At 37.7% G+C, this 21,825-nt stretch overlaps 2 protein-coding genes across 2 annotated transcripts; one reads left to right on the top strand and one right to left on the bottom strand.

Moving 5' to 3' along the window:
- Nucleotides 1–116: 116 nt before the first annotated feature.
- On the top strand, nt 117–5,833 carry LOC145571972 (uncharacterized). Its single transcript, XM_081630986.1, has 7 exons — nt 117–221; nt 653–770; nt 1,409–1,557; nt 1,990–2,097; nt 2,232–2,351; nt 4,903–5,076; nt 5,401–5,833. The coding sequence occupies exons 1-7, from the start codon at nt 153–155 to the stop codon at nt 5,500–5,502; spliced, it is 840 nt and encodes a 279-aa protein (XP_081487112.1). The 5' UTR covers nt 117–152; the 3' UTR covers nt 5,503–5,833.
- A 296-nt stretch (nt 5,834–6,129) lies between these two features.
- LOC145571971 (uncharacterized) lies at nt 6,130–7,171 on the bottom strand. Its single transcript, XM_081630985.1, has 2 exons — nt 6,770–7,171; nt 6,130–6,673 (listed from the first exon to the last, which is right to left on the bottom strand). Exons 1-2 carry the CDS (start codon nt 7,128–7,130, stop codon nt 6,468–6,470), a joined length of 567 nt encoding a protein of 188 aa, XP_081487111.1. The 5' UTR covers nt 7,131–7,171; the 3' UTR covers nt 6,130–6,467.
- Nucleotides 7,172–21,825: the final 14,654 nt, after the last annotated feature.

Below are 21,825 nucleotides of genomic sequence, written 5' to 3'. Positions count from 1 at the left end.
TATTTTATTGTATGTTACAGAGAGTGTTAACCGGAATGAAAGAAAATAACATGGGCCTTGACTTTGACTAAAAGCCCAAAACACAGAAATACAAAAACAGTCTTAAACCCGCAAAACCTCAGTTCAAGCTTAGCAGCTCTCAAAGTGTTTTAATGGCGAAAAGGATCTTGGGTGCCCTCCATCACCACCTTCTCCGCACTAATCATGTTCATCCTTCCCTCGTATGTCCTCTCTTACTCTCTTTTCTTCTTCTCTTTCATGTCTTCTTCTTATTTTCCCAGAATCTTCTTTTTTTGTTTATACTCAAAATTACTACAGTTTATGATATAGAGAAATGGCCAAGTGTAAAGGCATTGTTTGACGCAATTTACTTAAATTGGTTTTGGGATTTTTGTTAAATTAGTTATACTTTGTGGGAAATGATTAATTTGACGAAATTTTGGGGAAATAATTTTCAGTTTATGATTCTAGGTTTTGCACAATACGTAGTTAATTAAAATCAGGTTGCTTGTGAAATTATTGATAGCTAGCTTGATGAAATTTCTGGGTTTCTTATTTGAAAATTAAAGAGCATTTTTTACTTCAATGATTATACTTTAGTTTTAGTGTATTAATCTGTATTGGCTGATGAATGCGGTATTTGGTTAAGCAGGGTTTTTCATGTAGTCGAATTTTTTCAACCACTGTGACACCAAGTTCAAGTAATGGTGAAATCCCATCTGATTTACTCATGGCCAAGAAAACTATGTCGATTCCAGATCGTACTCAAGGTATGTGGATTGGACCGAATTATTTGATTGATCAAGGTTTATTATTTTAGCAATTATGATTATCAAAATATTGAAATGGACATAGAAATGTGGTGGTGCTGTTAAGACACTTGCAATTGTTTCGAAGGCCCGTACACTGACATGGATGTAAACACTTAAAATTTAATTTGGGACTAAAAATTTGCAAACTTTTCATAAAATGGTATTGTCTGACACTTGGTTATGTACCTATGATTGATACTAGCAGTCAAGCTGTGAAATTGTAGTAGTAGCTTGAAACTTGTGAAATTGTGGTATCCTATAATATGTTTAATGCTAAGTGTTTTAATCTGGTTATGTATGTTTTTTCAAATTGTATCTAATGTCAAGACAATAGTGTATGATGTAAAAGTGCTCCTTGGTGTTGACGTGTTGTCTTGAGGGTTGTATTTTTTGGCTCGTTTACCATTTATTTTGTTGCTATTTCATATTTTATGTATCTTAGGTGTATTTTATTTATGACTGAGGAAATTCGCAATTTCAGCTGTAATAATAATTTGCACTGTATAATCTTGGTTATTAACTTTTAGTGATCTTATGACAAGTTCAGAAAAATAAAAGCTTTCTGCTGTTGCTGATCTGTTGTGTTGTTTCTGTAGGAGTGTACCAGGATCTGGTAATCCCTGTGACAAATTTTCACTATGAAGATAAGGGACTTATGGCATTAGCTGGGGATGTCTTTGATGTACCAATTAGGAAAGATATTGTTCATAGAGTTGTGAGATGGCAGCTTGCCAAGCGTCAACAGGTGATTGATGTTTTTATGTTTTGACCTTACATGACTGTGACCCCCCCCCCCCCCCCCCTTTCTTTCTCCCAACAGATTTGAGTATGAACAAACTTAATAGGGCCCCTAAGGATCAATGTTGTTCTTACTCGTGTAAGGGCGAAATTCACTTGTGTGGTTTTTTTCTGCCTGAAATCGTAGGTCCTAGAATTCATAATGGTTATGTGTTAGGGAAGTTTTATCTTGAGGATGTCTTAGGGAGGGTGCTGTGAGTTGTGAGACTTGTGACCATGCTCGGGTAAGGAAGTGTTGGAGTGAGTTCTCTTATGCCAGCAATCTTTAATTATGTTTATTATATTGGAAATGTTGTTTTCTCCTCACTATGGATCCTTTTTCTTATGTTCTTCTAACAAAATAATTATATTATTGAATCATGTCATGTGTTGATTTCAGGGAACCCATTCCACTAAAACAATCAGTGAGGTTAGTGGGACTGGGAGAAAGCCACATCCGCAGAAGGGTACTGGTCGAGCAAGGCAGGGATCTTTACGTAGTCCTCATGTAATGAAATATTCTTCTTATTGGTCCATTACTCCATTGTTTTTTGCTTTTCACTTGACCATGCAAATGCTTATAACAGTTATCCTCAGTCAGAGCTATGAAATAATTTGCCAAAATTGTATTGGAAATGACAGATGAGAGGAGGTTCTACCATGCATGGTCCTAAACCACGGAGTCATGCCTTTAAACTAAACAAAAAGGTTCGGCGTTTGGGATTGAAGATTGCATTATCTGCACGTGCTGCAGAAGGGAAGGTATAATCCTTTTCTTTGCTTCTTACACAAGATGCTTCTAACAAAATTAGATGCTTTTGAATTTAACACCATGCAATAATTTAGTACTTCACAAGTGTAATAAATATCTTGACATCCTTTCTATCCATCTTTTGATCGTCAACATTTCATATCCAATCTTGGAATGCCTTGAGTCTTAAGGCTGGGCTGGGTGGGCTTTTTTTGTTAATTAAATATTTCTACTTTACTAGTCTCCAAATCTCTTTACAGGTTCAGTAAATGGATCTGTTGCCTTTCTGCTACCTACAAAGTAGTTTTTTAGGCTATTATGTAGTAATATCTTTTATGGATCTGTGGTTGATGGCTTGATATCTCTTGGTGGACAAGTATAAATATGAACTATTGTACAATATCTTGATCTACTTCTTTGGCATCTATCCAAATATATTGTACTTCTTTGGCTTATCTGCAGGCTGCAGCATACGTTGTTGATCATAGAGTGCATGAAGGTTTTCTTGTAAAATAGTTTCTGTGGAGACTGGAGAGAGTCCTGGTTCTAAATGGTTGGAATGGTTCAACCATCCAACCAGAACTTGGCATTGAAACTCTTTCTTTGGGGGGGGGGGGTGTTCGGTGTTCCCTTGATCTTCACTTATGCTTTAGGTCTTGCTGAGGTTGCCGGGTTGGGTCTTGTTGAGGTTTCTCTCACTGATCTGGTCAAATAAAGAGTGTATATCTGCTTTCATGTACCATGTTATTCTTTATGGCTTGTGCAACTTTATCTAAAAACCCCTTTTCGTATAATATAATTACTTTAACATGTGTTTGGGTAGGCCATTATTGTTCACGTATGAGAGTTTTGTTTAAAATAAAGGAAATTTTCACTTTTGCTACCAGCAAAACACACGTACTTCACTTTTGCTATCGGAGAAAATTTTACTTTTACTTTACTACCATACAAAAACAAGTTTGTTAAAAATTGCTACCACTTAACGGAATCCGTTAGGGTTCTTTAAGTTTATTCAAAAAATTAAAAAAAAAAAAAAATAATTTTTTTTTTTTAGAAAAACCCAGCCACCACCTTCAACTGCCAGCCCCCTCCCGTCAGCCACCCTCCCCCCGCCGGTGGCCGGCGCCGGCGACTCCACTTTTCCTGCTCCACCTACGCAGCCCACCTCCCTTATCTCCTTCTCGCTGCCCAACCCCCACCCCGAAACCCGAAAACAACCCTCTCCCCATCCCCCCACCGGAATCGGGCCCCCTCCCCTTCCCCCACCCTGAATCGATCCCCCCTCCCCTTCCTCCACCCAAAACCGCCACCCCTAAACCTTAAACACCAGCCCGACACCACCATAAACGAAACCCTAAATCCCGTTTAGGGTGGTTTCGGCTGGTGTTTAAGGTTTAGGGGTGGCTGTTTTGGGTGGGGGAAGGGGAGGGGGGTTGATTCAGAGTGGGGGAAGTGTCGATTCCGTTGGGGGTGGAGAGGGAGTTGTTTTCGGGTTTCGAGCTGGGGGTTGGGGCAGCGAGAAGGGGATAAGGGAGGGTGGTGGGCTGTCACCGGCGCCGGCAGGGGGGGAGGGGGGGTTGCTGGGCAGCGATGGTGGCTGGGTGTTTTTTAAAAAAAAAAAAATTCATGGTGGGTCGAAGGTGGCAGTGAGGGTATCCAAGGAGGAAGGGGTGGCAGGGAGGGTGGTTGACCTCACTAAGGGAAATTGTAACTGAAAGTGTTAAGTGGTAGCAAAATTATGTGATTTTGTGTGGTAGTAAAATAAAATAAAGCGGTTAATGGGTAGCAAAAGTGAAGTAGGGGTGTTTAGGTGGTAGCAAAAGTGAAATTTTCCTAAAATAAATAAATTTATGTGTGCTTTGTTTCTTAATGCTTGGCTACTTGCAACATAAAAAAATGACAACCAAGGAGAAGGTTTGAAATAAATCTTTTGCACCCATGTGATTAAGTGGATATCTCCCTTTATGAAAAGTGGAGGGCTATGTGGTAAATTAACACAATATTATGTATTGTTGCGAGTATTGTGTCCATAAAATGAAATATGTTAAGAAATGAAAGAGAAGGTTATGATTTGGTGCAATGGTTAAGTGTTCACTTACTATCCTCCAGATCACAAATTTGATCCCTGGAAACGGCCTCTTTATGTAAATAAGGGCAAGGCTGCATGTAGCTAGACCTATCCCAGGTCCTACTAGAGCCTTGGCGCTGGGTACAAGTCATTACTCCAATACTCTTAGTTTGTGTCAAATAATACTGATTATTGGGTTGTTTTTTGCACGTGCTATGCATAGTTTAAAGTTTAGGGGTATGTTGTCCACAAATTAGATATAAGAGAACTTTGTATGTTATGTGTAAAGTATGAGGGTATATCCTATGAAAAATTTCTTATTCATCTTGTGTATATACAATCTACATTGGCTGATTTGTGAGTTTGTATTATCCCCCTCGTCGCTTTACCTTGTTAGAGAGTTATAATTTTTTTTACTGGTCAGATTGAGTTGCATATTTGTGATAACACTACTATTTGTCAATATTTGCATTGATGAGTCTGCTTCTGTACAGCTTGTGATTTTTGATGATTTGTCGGTCCCTACTCACAAGACCAAGAACATTGTTAATTGGGTCAACGGACTGGATGATTCGAAGAAGTTGCTGCTGGTTGATGATGGTGCTATTAATGAAAAGTTGAAGTTGGCTACACAGAACATTCATTATGTTAATGTGTTGCCTACAATTGTAAGTTGCAGCATTCTATCCTTTTTGTGTATGTGTGTGAACATGGCAACTATAGAAAATTACAATTCTCCCACTGAACCGTGCCAAGTCACTACTCTCTAGCCTTAAAAAAATAAAATTCTCATCTTTTTCTCCTTTCCGGAGGATTTCAATTTTCATTTCTTGTTTGTGCTTGGGAACGGGAGGGACTCAGGGTTGTTTGGAGTCTTGTTTTTTAGCCGATATTTGGTTAAGCTACACTTTATGGTGTATTAAACAATTTTGCTGATGCATAAAACTTGTTAATTCCTATGCACACTGATGATGAGCCGTTTGTTTTTTCAGGGTTTGAATGTCTATAGCATCTTGCAGCACGACACTCTGGTGATGTCCCGTGCTGCTGTGAACCGGATAGTTGAGAGGATGCACACCCCAATCAATCGATGAGGATACGATGATGAGGTGATATTCTACGCAGAGTTACCTTCACTTGTTCGTAGTCGTATCTTTTTCATGAGGCTTCAAACATCAGACAATTTTGCAGCTAGGAATGGGATGTATTTTCATATTTAAAGTTCCTCAACCTACTCTTAGCTTAGAATGAAATATTCTTGTAGTTTTGGAAGTGCCAACCAACCTGATCTGCAAACATGTATTACTTGGCACACCATGTGGCTATTTATGAAATTGTAAATTATCTTAGTTCACTAGACCCTGCCCCTGGTTGATTAATGTGAGCTTGATACTTCAATAAGGAACAATATCTTTTGATTGTGATTTCAAAGCCTGTATGATGATGGTGAAATTAATTTCTACTCTTTCATGATTTTAATCGTTACCATTCAATCATCACAAATTCTGTTAGTCCAATTCACTGGGAGAAATTACCAAAAAAATTATCAAGAGTTGAAATTTCAGGGAATAACTGATTCAGCTGCCTCTTTGCAATTATAACTTGTACATGAGAAAAACTGAACTTGTGTACTTTTACAAACTCTTTCCGTGTACAAAAATCAACCCAACCCAACCACATTGCAAGAAAGAACGAGCTTGCACTTTTACAGGTACACTCGCCTCCTTTCAACACACAAATGAAGATGTACAACATTACGGCATCATGCTATCATCAAATGTAAGGATACTCCCGGACAATTGTTTGTATGTTTCCGATCAATTTACAAGCAAAACAAGAGTTTCCAACGGCAAAATTGAAATTTCATTTATCGCGCTCTCTTACAAGATGATGCGATGACTTCATCTTCTCTCATTCTCTTCATAGTCTCATGCAACTGATAACCACAGCGCAACCTGTTGATGCAGCACTCTCTTTCTTCATGACCTGCATAAGAATGTGCATTTAAATCTTCAGTTACTAATTAGACCAATTTCACACTATTCGCGCACACTAATCATTACACATGTAACGAGTTTAACACGATTGTACCATTAATTCTCGGTCTCTTGATAAAGGGATTAAAATTTTCCACCCAATTTTTCCTTTTCAATCCAGTATCACCACATTTAGCCACCTGACTCTCCTTCAACTTCTTATTACACCTCGATTCGATCCCTTCATCACAAGTTCGACTTATTCCTACACCTTCCTCGTGTACATTTCCTGTCACACGTGCAAACATTTAATAACACCAATTGACGCATAATTTTGTTATAAATACACTAAGTTTATAACAAATAAAAAAACATAAATACATACTCTTAGAACCAGACTTGAAGAGCTTTCCATCGACAACGAGAGCACCAGAAGAATCAGTACCAGTGGACAAACCCTTTGAAGAGAAGAAAGAAAGTAACGATTTCCATGTAACAGAGGAAGCAATAAGGTCCACACCTCTACTAATTAAGTGTCCATTAAGCTTCAAGGTTTCGGGTTCGAGCCCGAAAACTCGAGCAATGTTGCCAAAATCCAATCTTTGATCTTCCCAAGCCATAATTTCTGCTACCTTTGATACTGCTGGACAATACATCTTTACCTTTCTTGTTAAAAATTCACTATTTCTATTGTTCTTGATTTGTTCTTGTATCTTTCTTTTCTTGGTAATATGATGTTCTTCCATCTTACTAAATTGGAAGTAGAATTATTATTGGAAATTGGGAGGAGAGAATTTGGGGACAGATGAAGTTAAACGGCTAATTAATCTAGAAGGGTCTTCCATGTTATAAAGCTGTATTATGTGTTGGTTCTACAAAGCTCGACTTCCCTCGCTCGCTATTCGGTGGTGCCACTACTAGTCTTTTTCTTGCCTTTTTTTTTGAGCAGGTGGTAGTAACTGGTTAGTCTTATTGGGCCAAGAGTTTTAGGTCTGGCTCTTACTACTGAGGCAGCTACAGATTGGGCTGTCTGCATTTATATCATGAAGTAAACGGAAAATGATTTTCACAAATTTTTACCTACACCCCATGGCATGGAACACTACCTGTACCCCCCTCCCCCCACTCTCCGCATGTGTCTCACTCCCTCCCCTTTTCAATGATAAATTTCCGGTAAATTTTTGTAACATGTTCATTTTTGCATCATTAGATGTTCATTTTTATAACATGGAATTTTTATTCAAATTTATATATTTCTGAATTATATTTGTATAATTTTCCATAAATAAAATTAGAGCAAATTTATATATAAGTATTATTGCGTTCAAATTATTTTTATTATAAGAAGTATTGCGTCATCAAATGTTTATTTTTGTTTATTCATATTTCAACATATGTTTATTTTTGTATCAGCAAATGTTCATTTTAAGAGGTATGTGTAAGTAATATAGTAAAATGCTTGTCAAAAAAAAAAAATAGTAAATACGTCTTAGAATTCTATTTATTTAAATAAAATGTTGTTAGAAAATAATTTCCAATATAAAATAAATTTAATTTAATTACAATAATAACATTTTTCTATACTATTACATGTAATTGTTTCATTCCTAAAAAAAAAAAAAAAATAATAATAATAATAATAATTGTTTTGTAAACATGAAAGAACCATTAAATCCTAAATGTACATATGTGTCTTGTTAAATAAACATTCTTTGTTACATTTGGTATGTAGAATCATTCTCCTTGCTGTACATTTATACCCTTTAATTTATACATAGTCTTATGATATTATGTGTTTTTCTTGATACACATCTTTTCTCAATATGTACATCGTCGTCTTCACCTTTCTTATTTTATTAACTTGTGTACTAGGAGATTAAGGGCTTGTTCCCATTTACTGAACTAAGCTGAACTAAACTAAACTGAGCTGAAATGAATATATTATGAGAGAAGAAAATTAAGAGCTGAACTGAACTGAACTGAGCTGAAGTAAACTGAACTGAAATTAAGCTGAAGTGAACAGGCCCTTAATTTTTGTAAAAAACTAATTGTTTGTAAAATCAAACACTATAAACAAAACTGGATAATTAAATGAGCATTTACAAATACAAATATGAACACATTGTTGAAAGTGAACATAGTTCAATATAGTAATGAATAAGTATTGAAATCTAAACGAACATCTTTCAATATGAAAATAAACAAATATTATTAGTCAAATAAACATTTTTCAATACGATGATAAACAAAATAAATTTAAATTGAACAATATTCAATATTGGTAATGAACAAGCACTAAAACTCAAATTAAACAAATAACTTTTGATCTGATAAATTACAAGTATTAAAATTTAAATTGAACAATAATCAATATTATTTTATCTTTTGCCTAAAACTATGTGCCCAAGGGTATAGATTGGAGTACTTAAAAAATAGAAGGAGTATTACCGACGACGGTTATATATTGCATTTTTTTTTAATTCACATAAATCAACGACAATTATTTATATGTCTTGTTTTATTGAATAACTAGTTATGTGCCCATGTGATGCCGGGGTTGTTTATTGAATTATAAGATAAATTTTTATCTATATGTCAAATGTTAAAATATATAATTGATACAAAATTAGGTAGGAATTGATGTGCTTTTTGTGACAATATAAATAATGCAGTAGGTATGTTATGACTAATAATAATATTAGTGTAAATGTTCGAGTAAAAAAATTATTAAAAAAATAGCTAAGTAAGCTTGAAACATTAGAAATTTCTAAAAAGTGAGCCAAAAATAAACTAATTAAAAAAACGTTTTAAGCCCGTTGGGTTGATCCGAACTCAAAATTTTAGGTTAGGGTGAACGTTTCTTGACTTGTGACCTAAAGTGACCTAATTCGTAATGACCCGTGACCCGTCCCGATTGACAGGTCTACATATAGTAATAAAATTATTATAGATTGTGAAGTATTTTATTTCAACCGTTTAGAATAGATTACATATTCCTCAAAAAAAAATGTAAAATGGATGTTGTACGTTTTGAACTACTTCCTTCGCTCCAAAAACAAATTATAATATAAAAAATAAATTTATATGATAATTATTGAGAGTTATAATCTAATATGTTTTTTGAATAAAACTATAATTTAGTTTGTACATATATTAATATTTTATTGAAAATAAAACTCTAAACTAACAACTTTATCCTAAAATTCTATCCAAATTTTATTGCAAATAGAGTTTTTAAATTAACTTTTTTATCCTACAAAGTCTATCTAAATCTATCCAATTTTTTATTAAACAAATAAATCATATGTGTCAAAATAAATTTTATACATTGTCAACGTGGCGCGACACTTGGCGAAAAGTTGGGACGCCAAGTGTCGATGTCTCGTGACCTGACTAAAAGTTTAGCTTTATATATTACTTATATGATATCGTTATATGCCCAACTTCTAAAAGTAGTCTACATGATCGATTTTTTTTTTATTTTTTATTTTGTGTTCAAAACATGTACATACAACTTTTGGAACGAGGAAAAAAAAAGTGACCCTCAAAACCAAACTAACAACTTTACACATTAAAAACTTTACAAACTCTAAATTAGAGATTTAAAAAAGGGAAATTCTCTTTGGTGAACTCCAACTTTTCAATTTTCTAAGTGGTAAACGTTTTTAATTTTTATTATCAATGGTAAACCTAAATTATTTATATTAAGTCCATTATAATATTAATGATAAATTTTAACTAGATATTTAACTATAGTTAGTTATTATTTATTTATTTATTTTAAGTTTATTTTTGAAATAAATTTTTATAAAACAAAAAAAAGCCCAAACCCCTCACCTAGCCACCAGCACCACTGCCCGCATCAACCCCCAACCAGCCTGCCTCCCCACCTCCGGTCAGCGACGCCTGGCCTCTGGCACCTCCGGCAGGCGACACCTCGGCCCATACCTCCTTTCTCTCCCATTTCCCCCATCACCGTCCGCCCCACCTCCTCTCTTTCCCTTTTCCCCCACCACCGTCCGCCGGGCCCTAATCGCACCCCAAACCACCACGAAAACCACCACTGTTCCTCGACGAACCCCCTCCTCTGTGAAACCCTGAAACCTACCCAAAAATACCACCCCGAAAGGCCGAAACCATAAAACCCCAAAATCGAAACCCTAAAAATCGATTTTGGGGCTTTTAATTTTGGGGTTCGACGTGGTGTTTCAGAGGGTAGACATGGTAGGGGGAGGGACGGTTTGGGTTCGCCGGTGCGGGGATGAGAGTTTGGACACCGGCGGTGGGGAGGGGAGTGGTTTTCGAGGGAGAGAGGAGGTGGTTTTTAAGATTGGGGAGTTGGTGGTTCACGTCGGGGAAACGAGTTTGGGTTTTAGGGGAGAGTGGAGGTGTCGTAGGTGGAGGAGAGGGAGGGGTCGCCGGTGCTAGGGGAAGAGTCACCGGTTTGCTGCCGCCGGGAAGGGGCTGGGTTGAGGGAGGGGGCTGGGCAGTGGGTTGTGGGATGGGTTGGTTTTTTTTTTTTAATTTTAATATAATTAAAAAATAAAAAACTAAATATAGTTAAGGAAATAACACTTATCAATGGTAATCAATAATTTAGGTTTACCATTGATAATAAAAATTAAAAATGTTTACCACTTAGAAAATTAAGAAGTTGGAGTTCACCAAAGAGAATTTCCCTTTAAAAAAACAACAATAAAAGATTTAAATTTAAATAATCAACATATTTAAAAAAATAAGTGTGTACTAGAAAAACGTGAATACATCAGCATTACAAAGTAGCTGTTTAGTACTAATGTCTTATTAAAAAAAAAAAAAACAATTTAAGCTACAATAATTAGAATGAAGAAAATAGGTGAATGTAAAAAATAAAGTAGTACAATTAATTGATGTAAAATCACCATAATTATCCTGTTAATCTTCATCTTCATGCTTGTCCTTACCTTTAATAACCCTAAAAATCAAGAAATTGGATTATGACTTAAAACCACAACATAAATCAAATATTTAACCAAAATGATTAAAGATTTATTAAAAACCATAACAAAATATATAAAAAAAAAACATAAAAATGAATATGGTACGTAATTTTTTTGCATGATTAGATACAGTGGCGAATCTAGTATTTTATATAAGTGGAATCAAGTGTTCGACTTAAGTCAAATTAAATAGATTATATTATGTTAAATAGCTTATTATATCTTATCTTTTAAATATTTGTAATAATAATTTTTTTTTACAAAATAAGTGGGGTCAATTGGTTAGTGTTAGAAAAATTCAATCGATCATAATCATTATAATTGTAGTACTTCAAGCTTTGTACTTTTTTTTTTACTATACATAATGAAGTAATAGTAGTAGGGATGAAAGTATTTGGGGCTAATATTAATTTCTTCATCATCCCATAATTCTTGTCTGCTTTCTTCTGCACAAACTAACCCATAATTTCACTAACGATCGACTTGAGCTTTTCCAACTATCCTATATTCTAATATAATAAACACTAATTTATCGTCAGATTCTTTGTTTTTGGTCTCTAAAATACTCTTCTTAATTCTAGAAAAGTAGTACAAATGATAATATATACTATAATTATTTTCAGCAACAATAGGTATAATCATAGATAAAATACATTTTAGAACCTATCTTTAATCGCAAATATAAATAGAAAAATTAGGATTTACACATTTTTTTTCGTTTCAAAAATGAACAAAATACTTACTGTTTCAGAGATTATTGTTGCATTAGAAAAGTTTCCTCGAAAATGCTAGACATTTGGAGTATTTTCTAGTAATTTTGAACTGTATTAGCGTGAAAATGTTTGAAAATGAAGATTTTGATGAAAGAGAAAATCCTGGGAAAATGTTTGAAAATGAAGATGAATGGTACTTTTATTTTATTTTATTTTAATTAATATATTTGTGGGATAGGTGGAATTTATTTGGGTTAATGCAGTTAGTAGGGGTAAATGGAGTAATAAGGGGATGAGGCTAAAGGGGTATAGACAATGATGTCTAAAGGAATGTAGTAGCACCTAGAGATGGACCTTTGAAGGGGCATGCAAGGGCTTGGCCCCCCTTGAAAACTTGCCCAAATTAGTTTTTGTAATTAAAATTCAGTAAAATCCAAAAAATTTGATTAGTGAGTGACAGGGTAAAGTCGTATCCCCTAATCAAAAGTATTACCTAAATCCTCTAACTAAAGTAGATAGGGAAGTAGGGTCGAATCCACAGGGAAACTGGTCTTTCTACTCCTAATTAATTAATATAGTCTAAATTATCAAGGTAACCAAATTGTTGTTATAATATGAAATTATACTACGAAGATTAAGTTTAAGGAGAAAATCAGATATAAGAAGGCCTAGGGTCACAGGTTCACCAATAATTAATATTCCGGGATAAAACATAACAATCAATCAATCAACATTGCACAAATAACATGATTAACAGGCTCTCGCAATTTATTAACCAGCATAGATCTAACAGGCTCTCGCAATTTACTAGATCTAAGTTCCTATTGAAAATAGCCTTTAATATCGAATTAACATCTGCTCGATTCATCAATTCAATATTGCTAAACATTCACAATCAAATTACATCTGCTCGATTCATAATCCAATTACAAAGAATTAGAACAAATCAATAAGAAATTATCATGCAAAGTCAATAATCAATAATAATAAATTACCCCTTCATATTAATTATGGATCCCCATAAACCCTAGAATTAAACTACTCGGACATAATCAAAACTAAACAAAGCATGATAATTAAACAAGACATAACAGAAATCGGAAAGAGTAAAATACTGAGATTAATTAAAGGAGAAATCGTACCAAAACGGCGGAATTACAAGAGTGTGAGGAACAAGGAAAGAAAATAAAATCTAGAGAGAGAAAGTTAAGTAGAGAGAAGGGAGAGGAAAACTAAACTAGAGTAATAATAATGATAAGAGATCCTAAACTTGCCTAATAGAATTTCATTAATACTAAGCAAGAGTTAACGCTAAAACAAAACAAAACGGAAAGCTAATCGTCTCTGAGGAACGACACGCGCCCGGTCGGGCAAGGGCTCGCCCGACCGGGCCCGCCTTTTTCTCCCCAAAAGCTTTCTCGCGCCCGGCCGGGCGCGTGCACCGGGCGCATGTTGACTTGGCCCGCCCGACCGGGCGCGCCTCCGGGCGGAGAGAGTGGACTTGGGCGATGCTCATGGGCTTCGAAATCTCCAACTCTTGGGCCTCCGAACTTGGCCCAAGTCCTCAAATCTTCATAACCGAGCCCTTAATCACCGATTTGATCCCTCCAATCGGCCTTGGGCTATCGAAAGCGGTCGCGGTCTTCCAATACTTGTAGATGCTCCTCGAAAAACCCGGGAAATTGCTCCAAGTACGCAAATTCCTACAAAACTCAAGCAAAACTACCAAAGCACTGGAAAACACAAATTAGTAATAAAAGTGGCTCGTAGGAGCCAAAAACACTACTAATTACGACCAAGGGACGGGGATAAATATATATAAAATGAACACATCAAACTCCCCCAAGCCAAACCTTTGCTTGTCCCTAAGCAAAGAGCTCCTCAATGAACAAATAAAACATGCCTCACCCCAATATAAAAATCAAGCACAAACGATTCAAGGTAAATCAAGTGAACATGCTTCAAAATCAACCAATCTTATCCATCTAATCACCCTTCATCCCCAACAATTGTCAAATAGAGCAAACCACAAGAGCATATAGAATTCAAGACTAGTGCTCACACACTCAACTCTCATTCATGTGGCGAGTAAAAGATGTACTCGATCGCTCTCCATCCCAACCCCTTTAATGTGAACAATGCCCTCCCAAACTCACAACACTCGTGTGTTTAAAAAGACATACACTCAACCTATTAGTCGACTCGGAATATGTCAAGTCATAACTTGCATTGATAAACAACACTTTTCATATCTACACAACTCTATGCACAAGGTCGGAAGGTCTTTTAAAGCTTGTAATGTAAGGCTAGGGTAAAGGGTAGGATAAATTTGGGAATATGTGAGAGAAAAGCTATGCTAAAAGGGAGCCATATCCTAATAAACCCATGATCAAATATAATGATCATAAACATCTCCAACAAAACTAACTCCAACACAAATCCACCAAATACAACTCCAATCATAATAATCAATCCCAATACTTACAATTATTCACTCATAAAAATATGATAATATAGAACAAGAGTGAATAAACAAACTTTGAACTCAAACTCAAATATTTACAATGAAACTCAATTTTTTTTCTTTTGATCAACCTTCACTTAGAACATTTGAACATCAAACTTTTTCCTCTTTTTGCTCTTTTTTTTTTCATTTTTTTTTTCCTTTTTTATTTCTTTGGAAGTTCACTTTCTTTTTTTTATTATTTTCTCACTTTTATTTTTCTTGAACTTCTCTTTTTTTTTTCTTTTTCATCACACTTTTATTTTTCTCAAATATATACACTTTTAAACTCATCAAAACAAAAATATGATCAAGAAAAAAATACTTCTCACCCAAATTGTGCAAATAATGTGCACACTACAAACTCCCTCACCTCACTCACTAATAGCTCCCCCAAGCCAAGCTTGGGACTGGTAACCAATAAGGCAAAATAGGCTTGTAATGTGGCTAAAAACAATAAAAAGTCAAGGCAACAACATGGGTAGCAAGAAGGGAACAAATGTATCTAAATAAATCTGAAGGCTACCTAAAAGAACAAATGCCTTCGTCCTCCACATGTGCATAATAATGAGCCATGAAACACTACTCATAGTTGCAAACCAATACTCAAATTCATTGACATACCAGGAACTAATCACGCATTCCTAACCAAATCAACTAGTCAAGCACTATATTCACAAGTAGTTGGACAAAATTGACGCATGTTTAGGAATCCAAGCAATTAAACTTCAAATCATGATCAACAAATCCACAATGCTCACAATCAAATACCAAGAATCAAAACGATTTTTCTCAAGTATGGGGCACAGGGAAGCATGATTTACAGTTCATTGGTTCGTATTTTTTTATTTTTTTGATTTTTCAATTTTTTTTTGTATTTTTCATATAAGGAAAGCAATAAAACTAATCTAGAAAGCAATAAATCTAAACTAACAAAACACACCAAAAATAAACAAAAATAAAGAAAAGGAAAGAGAAAAGTATATACCAAATCCAAAAATCCTCCCCCAAGCCAAGATCGGACAATGTCCTCATTGGCTCGAAAGTAGCCCAGCTGGCTACTCATCCTCATCCTGGTCCATATGAGAGGACCCACCTGCTCCACCACTGGAACCTGCACCATCTGCACCAAAAGAGCTACCACCAAAATAGTTAGCTTGAAAAGTCCCCCCCGGCGGTCCCCCAAAAGGAATGTCCTGGCCGTACCCATGGAACGAGGAATAGTCTGTGTAAATACCATGGGCAGTGGGATCCCTATCATATCCCTGAGGTGGGGGCTGGAACCAGTCTGGGTAAACAGCATCGTCGGGAATGTTGCCCCGACGAGCATAATCATCATAAATGGGGTAGAGTCCCCTACCCTGGTTCCTCTCTAGGTAGCCTAGCCTCTGGTCGACAGAACCAATCATCTGTCTGAACTCGGTCTGGGTCTGCTCTATGCGACCTATGGCCTGGCCAATACTCTGCAAGTCCCAAACTGGGTCAGAGTCACCGTAAGGGACGGAATGGGACTGTCGGGGTGGTGATGGTGGCTGTGGAATGGGTTGAACTATGAGCTGTGGTTGAGCCTGGGCCTGCTGTGGATCCTCACCCCTAGCATGAGCAACTAACAGGGCGTAAGTGTAGGACTCTTGCCCTGGTGGAAAGGCGGTCAGGTCTAGGTTGGGCAAAGGAAAAATGGGCAAGGGTTGTTCAGTCCCTGTCCTAATGCACCAATGGGTGACCTGGTTCTCGTCTACCCGCAACCACCCAAGCTCCTCAAGGTACCTAGAGGTCATGTAGGTGTCGGGTCCCATGTTGGTCATTTTATGAGGTCCACTCTCTACAAAACCGGCCTTCTTGATGGCTATCCTAGTGATAAGGCCACCAAGACGGATAGGGGTAGTGTGGTGGTTGCTGGCCGTAGCGTGCCTACCTAGGTGGTGAATAATGTACCGGGCGATGTTCAGTTTTTCATACCCAAAAATGTAATGGCCAATCACAGCAAGTTCATTGGTCTGACAGTTATGGGGTTCATTTCTACCTAGGAAACATACACCGGCAAATCTTTGCCACAATTTGGGGATGGGGTGGTGAATGGGCCTAGCACTAGCATGTTGAGCAGAAACATTTGAAATGCCAGTCAAAGCTAAATAAACATCTTCCATTTTAAATTCAGCATTCCATTGTCTGTTCAAATCAGGTTCCAGTTCAAATAATTTACAAAATTCCACAAAAGAAAGAGTGATATTTTTATTGTTAAGCCTAAATATTAATTTAGGACCACTTTTATGGTTTTGAATAACAAGAGAAGACAAAAATTCACAAGTTAATTCACGGTATGTCGCATAATGCATATCTACAAATTTACGCATACCAATATCGTTTAAAAATCTCCTAACAAAACCATATAAACCTAAAGCTTCTAAAGTGGGACGGTGTACCCACCGTGAGGGAATTACCTCTCTTCCGTAGAGCACCTCCAATTTCTCCCGTTGCTCCGCCGTCGCGATCTTGATCGTCGGCCACTGAGCGAGTTGAAGAGCTGGATCGTACTGTTGGGACGAGCTGGAGCTACCCCCGAGCAAATTTCGAGCCCTTTTAGCCGCCATTAGGTAGTAGTCGAAAATTTAATTTGTGGAAATGTAGAATTTTTTATGTAGGAATGCAGAGGATGAAGAGAGGAGTAAGAAAATGTAAAAAGTTTTGGATTTGGGTAAGAGAAGGAGGAGAAATCTTAGAGAGAAGTCGGAGGAAATTTAGAGTTTTTAGAGAGATAAAGCCGAAGGAAGAGAAATAAAATGAGAAAAGAGGAAGAAGACGGGAAGAAAAAGAGATGGGGAAGGCGCGCCCGGCCGGGCTAGAGGGCGCCCGGTCGGGCGATCTTGATTGGCACTCAGTTCAGTTCTCGCGCCCGGTCGGGCGCCGTTTCGCCCGATCGGGCGATCACATTTGTCATGAGCTCCCTCTCTCGCGCCCGGTCGGGCGCCATTTCGCCCGATCGGGCGATCAGAGGGACCTGGGTTCCTGTCGCCTCGCGCCCGGTCGGGCGTCTCACTGCCCGGTCGGGCCAATTTCTCAAGATTTTCGATCTTCTTTTCGCGCCCGGTCGGGCGACCTTCCGCCCGGTCGGGCCAAATTTTAGTCCGTATACGTCAACTCTCGCGCCCGGTCGGGCGAAACTCCGCCCGGCCGGGCCCGAGAGCAAGTTTTGACGAACTTTTTTTCTTCCTCAAAATTTGACTAACTCTTTCCTGTAAACTGTACCAAAAACTCATAAAACTCATTAAATTCCCTCCTCTCTCCTCTCATAAGAAAAAGAAAGAAAAACAAAAATTAAAGCAAGTAAAATACGGGTTGCCTCCCGTAAAGCGCTGGTTTATCTAGGTCCCGCACGACCTTTTTACCTCCATTGAGCTCATTTAGGAAGTGGAGTTAGGAGAGTCTCCTCCACATCCCTAATGGTAGCACCATCATGATACACTTTGAGTCTTTGACCATTGACCTTGAACTCTTCACCTTTGTTATTCACCAACTCCACCGAACCGAATTTGTTCACTTTTGTGACAGTGAAGGGACCGGACCACCTAGATTTCAACTTTCCTGGAAAAATCTTCAATCTAGAGTTAAAGAGAAGGACCTTATCACCCGGTGTAAACTCTTTTGGTAGGATCCTCTTGTCATGCCACTTCTTGGTCTTCTCCTTGTAGATGCGTGCATTGTCATAGGCCGACAATCTAAACTCATCCAACTCATTGAGTTGGAGAAGTCTCTTCTTGCCCTCGGCCTTAGAATCCATGTTAAGCTCCTTGATTGCCCAAAAAGCTTTGTACTCCAATTCTACGGGAAGATGACATGCCTTACCATAAACTAGCCTATAAGGTGAAGTACCAATTGGTGTCTTGAATGCCGTTCGGTATGCCCAAAGTGTGTCATCTAACTTCATACTCCAGTCCTTCCTAGACTTGGCTACTACCTTCTCTAAAATCGCCTTGATTTCTCTATTAGAGACCTCAACTTGACCGCTAGTTTGGGGATGGTAACCAAGCCCGGTTCTATGATATACACCATACTTCTTAAGTAAGTTGTCCAACTGTCTCTCGTGGAAGTGGGAACCTCCATCACTAATAATAGCTCGTGGGACACCAAACCTGGGAAATATGATTCTCTTGAATAGCTTGATGACTACCTTGGAGTCATTTGTTGGTGATGCTATGGCTTCAACCCATTTGGACACATAATCGACGGCCACAAGTATGTAACAATTCCCATTGGAAGATGGGAACGGCCCCATATAATCGATACCCCAAACGTCAAATATTTCAACTTCAAGTATCCCAGTTTGGGGCATCTCATGCCTCCGCGAAATGTTGCCAGTCCTCTGGCAAGAGTCACAAGCCTGCACAAAAGTGTTAGCATCTTTAAACATGGTAGGCCAAAAGAAGCCTGATTCGTTAATCTTGGCCACCGTTCTAGAGGGGCCGTGATGTCCACCATAGGGTGAAGTGTGGCAACTAGTAAGGACGCCGTGAACTTCCCATTCGGGAACACACCTGCGAAATAATCCATCTGCACACTCACGAAACAAAAAAGGATCATCCCAAAAATAATGTTTAACATCAGAAAGGAATTTCTTTTTCTGTTGGTAGGACAAGTCAGGAGGTAGAGTACCACCCACCAAATAATTAGCAAAATCTGCATACCAAGGGTGATTCTCTACTACTGCATACAGGTTGTCATCGGGGAACGAATCATCTATAGGAAGAGAATCCTTACCCTCATCATACCTGATACGTGACAAGTGATCTGCCACTACGTTCTCTGCTCCCTTTTTGTCTCTTATCTCAATATTGAAATCTTGGAGCAAAAGAACCCACCGGAGTAGCCTTGGCTTGGATTCAGCCTTAGCTATTAGATATTTCAACGCTGCATGGTCAGTAAAAACAATGACTTTAGAACCAACAAGATATGATCTAAACTTTTCTAAAGCATATATAACAGCAAGAAACTCCTTTTCCGTGGTGGCATAATTGACTTGGGCCTCATCTAAAGTTTTGCTTGCATAATAGATAGCGTGCAAAACTTTATCCTTCCTTTGTCCAAGCACGGCTCCTAGAGCATAGTCACTTGCATCACACATAATTTCGAATGGAAGGTTCCAATCGGGAGCACATATGATGGGTGCTGATATCAAAGCCTGCTTAATCCTGTCAAAAGCCTCAAGACACTCGTCAGTAAAAACAAAAGGGGCATCCTTAAGCAAAAGCTGAGTTAGTGGTTTAGCAATTTTAGAAAAATCCTTGATAAAACGGCGATAAAACCCCGCATGACCCAAGAAACTCCTAACTCCCTTAACATTAACTGGGGGAGGTAATTGCTCAATCACTGAAATTTTAGCTTTGTCCACCTGTATGCCCTTATCAGATACAATATGACCCAAGACTACTCCCTCTGTCACCATAAAGTGACATTTTTCCCAATTTAGAACCAAATTGCATTCTTCACATCTTTTCAGGATTTTAGCTAGGTTAATTAAACATGCATCAAATGAGGAACCATAAACACTAAAATCATCCATAAAGACTTCCATGATAGACTCTATGAAATCAGAAAAAATGCTCATCATGCAACGTTGAAAAGTAGCAGGCGCATTACACAAACCAAAAGGCATTCTACGATATGCAAAAGTGCCATAAGGGCATGTAAATGTAGTCTTTTCCTGGTCGTCAGGGTGGATCGGGATTTGGAAAAATCCCGAATACCCATCCAAATAGCAAAAGAACTTATGGTTTGCTAACCTCTCAAGCATTTGATCAATAAAGGGGAGAGGGAAGTGGTCCTTTTTAGTGGCGACATTTAGTCTACGATAGTCAATGCACATACGCCACCCTGTAACAGTTCTAGTGGGAATTAATTCATTTTTATCATTTTTAACGACAGTCATCCCACCCTTCTTAGGAACCACCTGTACAGGACTTACCCATTTAGAGTCAGAAATAGGATAGATGATACCTGCATCAAGTAACTTCATAACCTCTTTCTTGACTACCTCTTGCATATTAGGATTCAACCTCCTCTGGGGTTGAACGCAGGGCTTGTAATTGTCCTCTAAGTGTATCCTGTGCATACAAAAATCAGGGCTTATACCCTTGAGATCATCAATACTGTACCCTATTGCCCTTTTGTGGGTTCAGAGAACCTTTAAAAGTTGAGAAATTTGTGGGTCATCCAGTGCAGTACTAATGATCACAGGGTACAATTCCTGCTCATCAAGGAAAACATATTTTACATGGGAAGGGAGAGGTTTTAGTTCAGGTTTCTTCACCTCTGCAGGTTTTGATTCCTGAACCAAATTTACTACCTTCACACAATCATTAAGATCAGATTCCTCGGTGGCAAGAGCTCTTTCTATATCGTCCACCTCCTTGCTCCATACGCTCATGTCACCTGCAGACAAATTTCCACAAAGAATTTCCTCCAAGGGGTCCCTTGCAAGAACCTGTGGTAAGCTTTCCTCACAAATATCATCCATTATATCAAGCACATCAATCAAATAACAATTTTCTTCAAGCATTGGACCTTTTAAAACTTTCCCTAAATTAAACGTGATATTATCGTCGCCTACAGAAAGGGTTAGTTTACCATTTTTGACGTCAATAATGGCTCCTGCAGTATGGAGAAAAGGTCTACCTAATATAATGGGAATTTGCGTGTCCTCAGCCATGTCTAGAACAACAAAATCAACGGGGATAAAAAATTTACCAACTCTAACAGGTACATCCTCTAAAATACCTAAGGGGTATTTAACAGAACGGTCTGCCATTTGCAATGTTATATTAGTAACTTTTAAATCACCCATATTTAATTTAGCACAAACAGACGATGGCATTACACTAACAGAAGCACCTAGATCACATAATGCTTTATCAATGAAGACATTACCAATATGACAGGGGATAGAAAAACTACCGGGATCCTTTAATTTAGGAGGGGATTTATTCTGTAAAAGTGCACTACATTCCTCAGTGAATGCTACGGTTTCTACCTCATTAAAGGCCCTCTTCCTAGTCAGAATGTCTTTCATAAATTTAGCATATGCAGGAACCTGAGTAATAAGTTCTGTAAAAGGAACTGTTACCTGCAAATTTTTAACAACCTCCAAAAACTTACCAAACTGTTTATCCAACTTAGTCTTCAAGTGACGGTTGGGAAAAGGTAGCTTGATAACTGGTGGTGCTTCCCTACTCTTCTCCTGGGGTGCATCCTT

This window comes from Chenopodium album, chromosome 12, assembly GCF_948465745.1.
Source record: "Chenopodium album chromosome 12, dcCheAlbu1.1, whole genome shotgun sequence".
In the NCBI taxonomy this organism is placed as follows: Eukaryota; Viridiplantae; Streptophyta; class Magnoliopsida; order Caryophyllales; family Amaranthaceae; genus Chenopodium; species Chenopodium album.
Note: the sequence above shows the minus strand (reverse complement) of the source record. Positions and strands in the feature narration are given on the sequence as shown.

What these genes read in the sequence shown, in the direction of transcription:
- LOC145571972 (XM_081630986.1), top strand. Translation starts at nt 153, where the DNA reads ATGGCGAAAAGGATCTTGGGTGCCCTCCATCACCACCTTCTCCGCACT. An exon ending in ATCATGTTCATCCTTCCCTC is followed by an intron (nt 222 to 652) that starts GTATGTCCTCTC and finishes TTGGTTAAGCAG; the next exon opens with GGTTTTTCATGTAGTCGAAT. An exon ending in GATTCCAGATCGTACTCAAG is followed by an intron (nt 771 to 1,408) that starts GTATGTGGATTG and finishes TTGTTTCTGTAG; the next exon opens with GAGTGTACCAGGATCTGGTA.
- LOC145571971 (XM_081630985.1), bottom strand. Translation starts at nt 7,130, where the DNA reads ATGGAAGAACATCATATTACCAAGAAAAGAAAGATACAAGAACAAATC. An exon ending in CTTCAAGTCTGGTTCTAAGA is followed by an intron (nt 6,674 to 6,769) that starts GTATGTATTTAT and finishes CACGTGTGACAG; the next exon opens with GAAATGTACACGAGGAAGGT.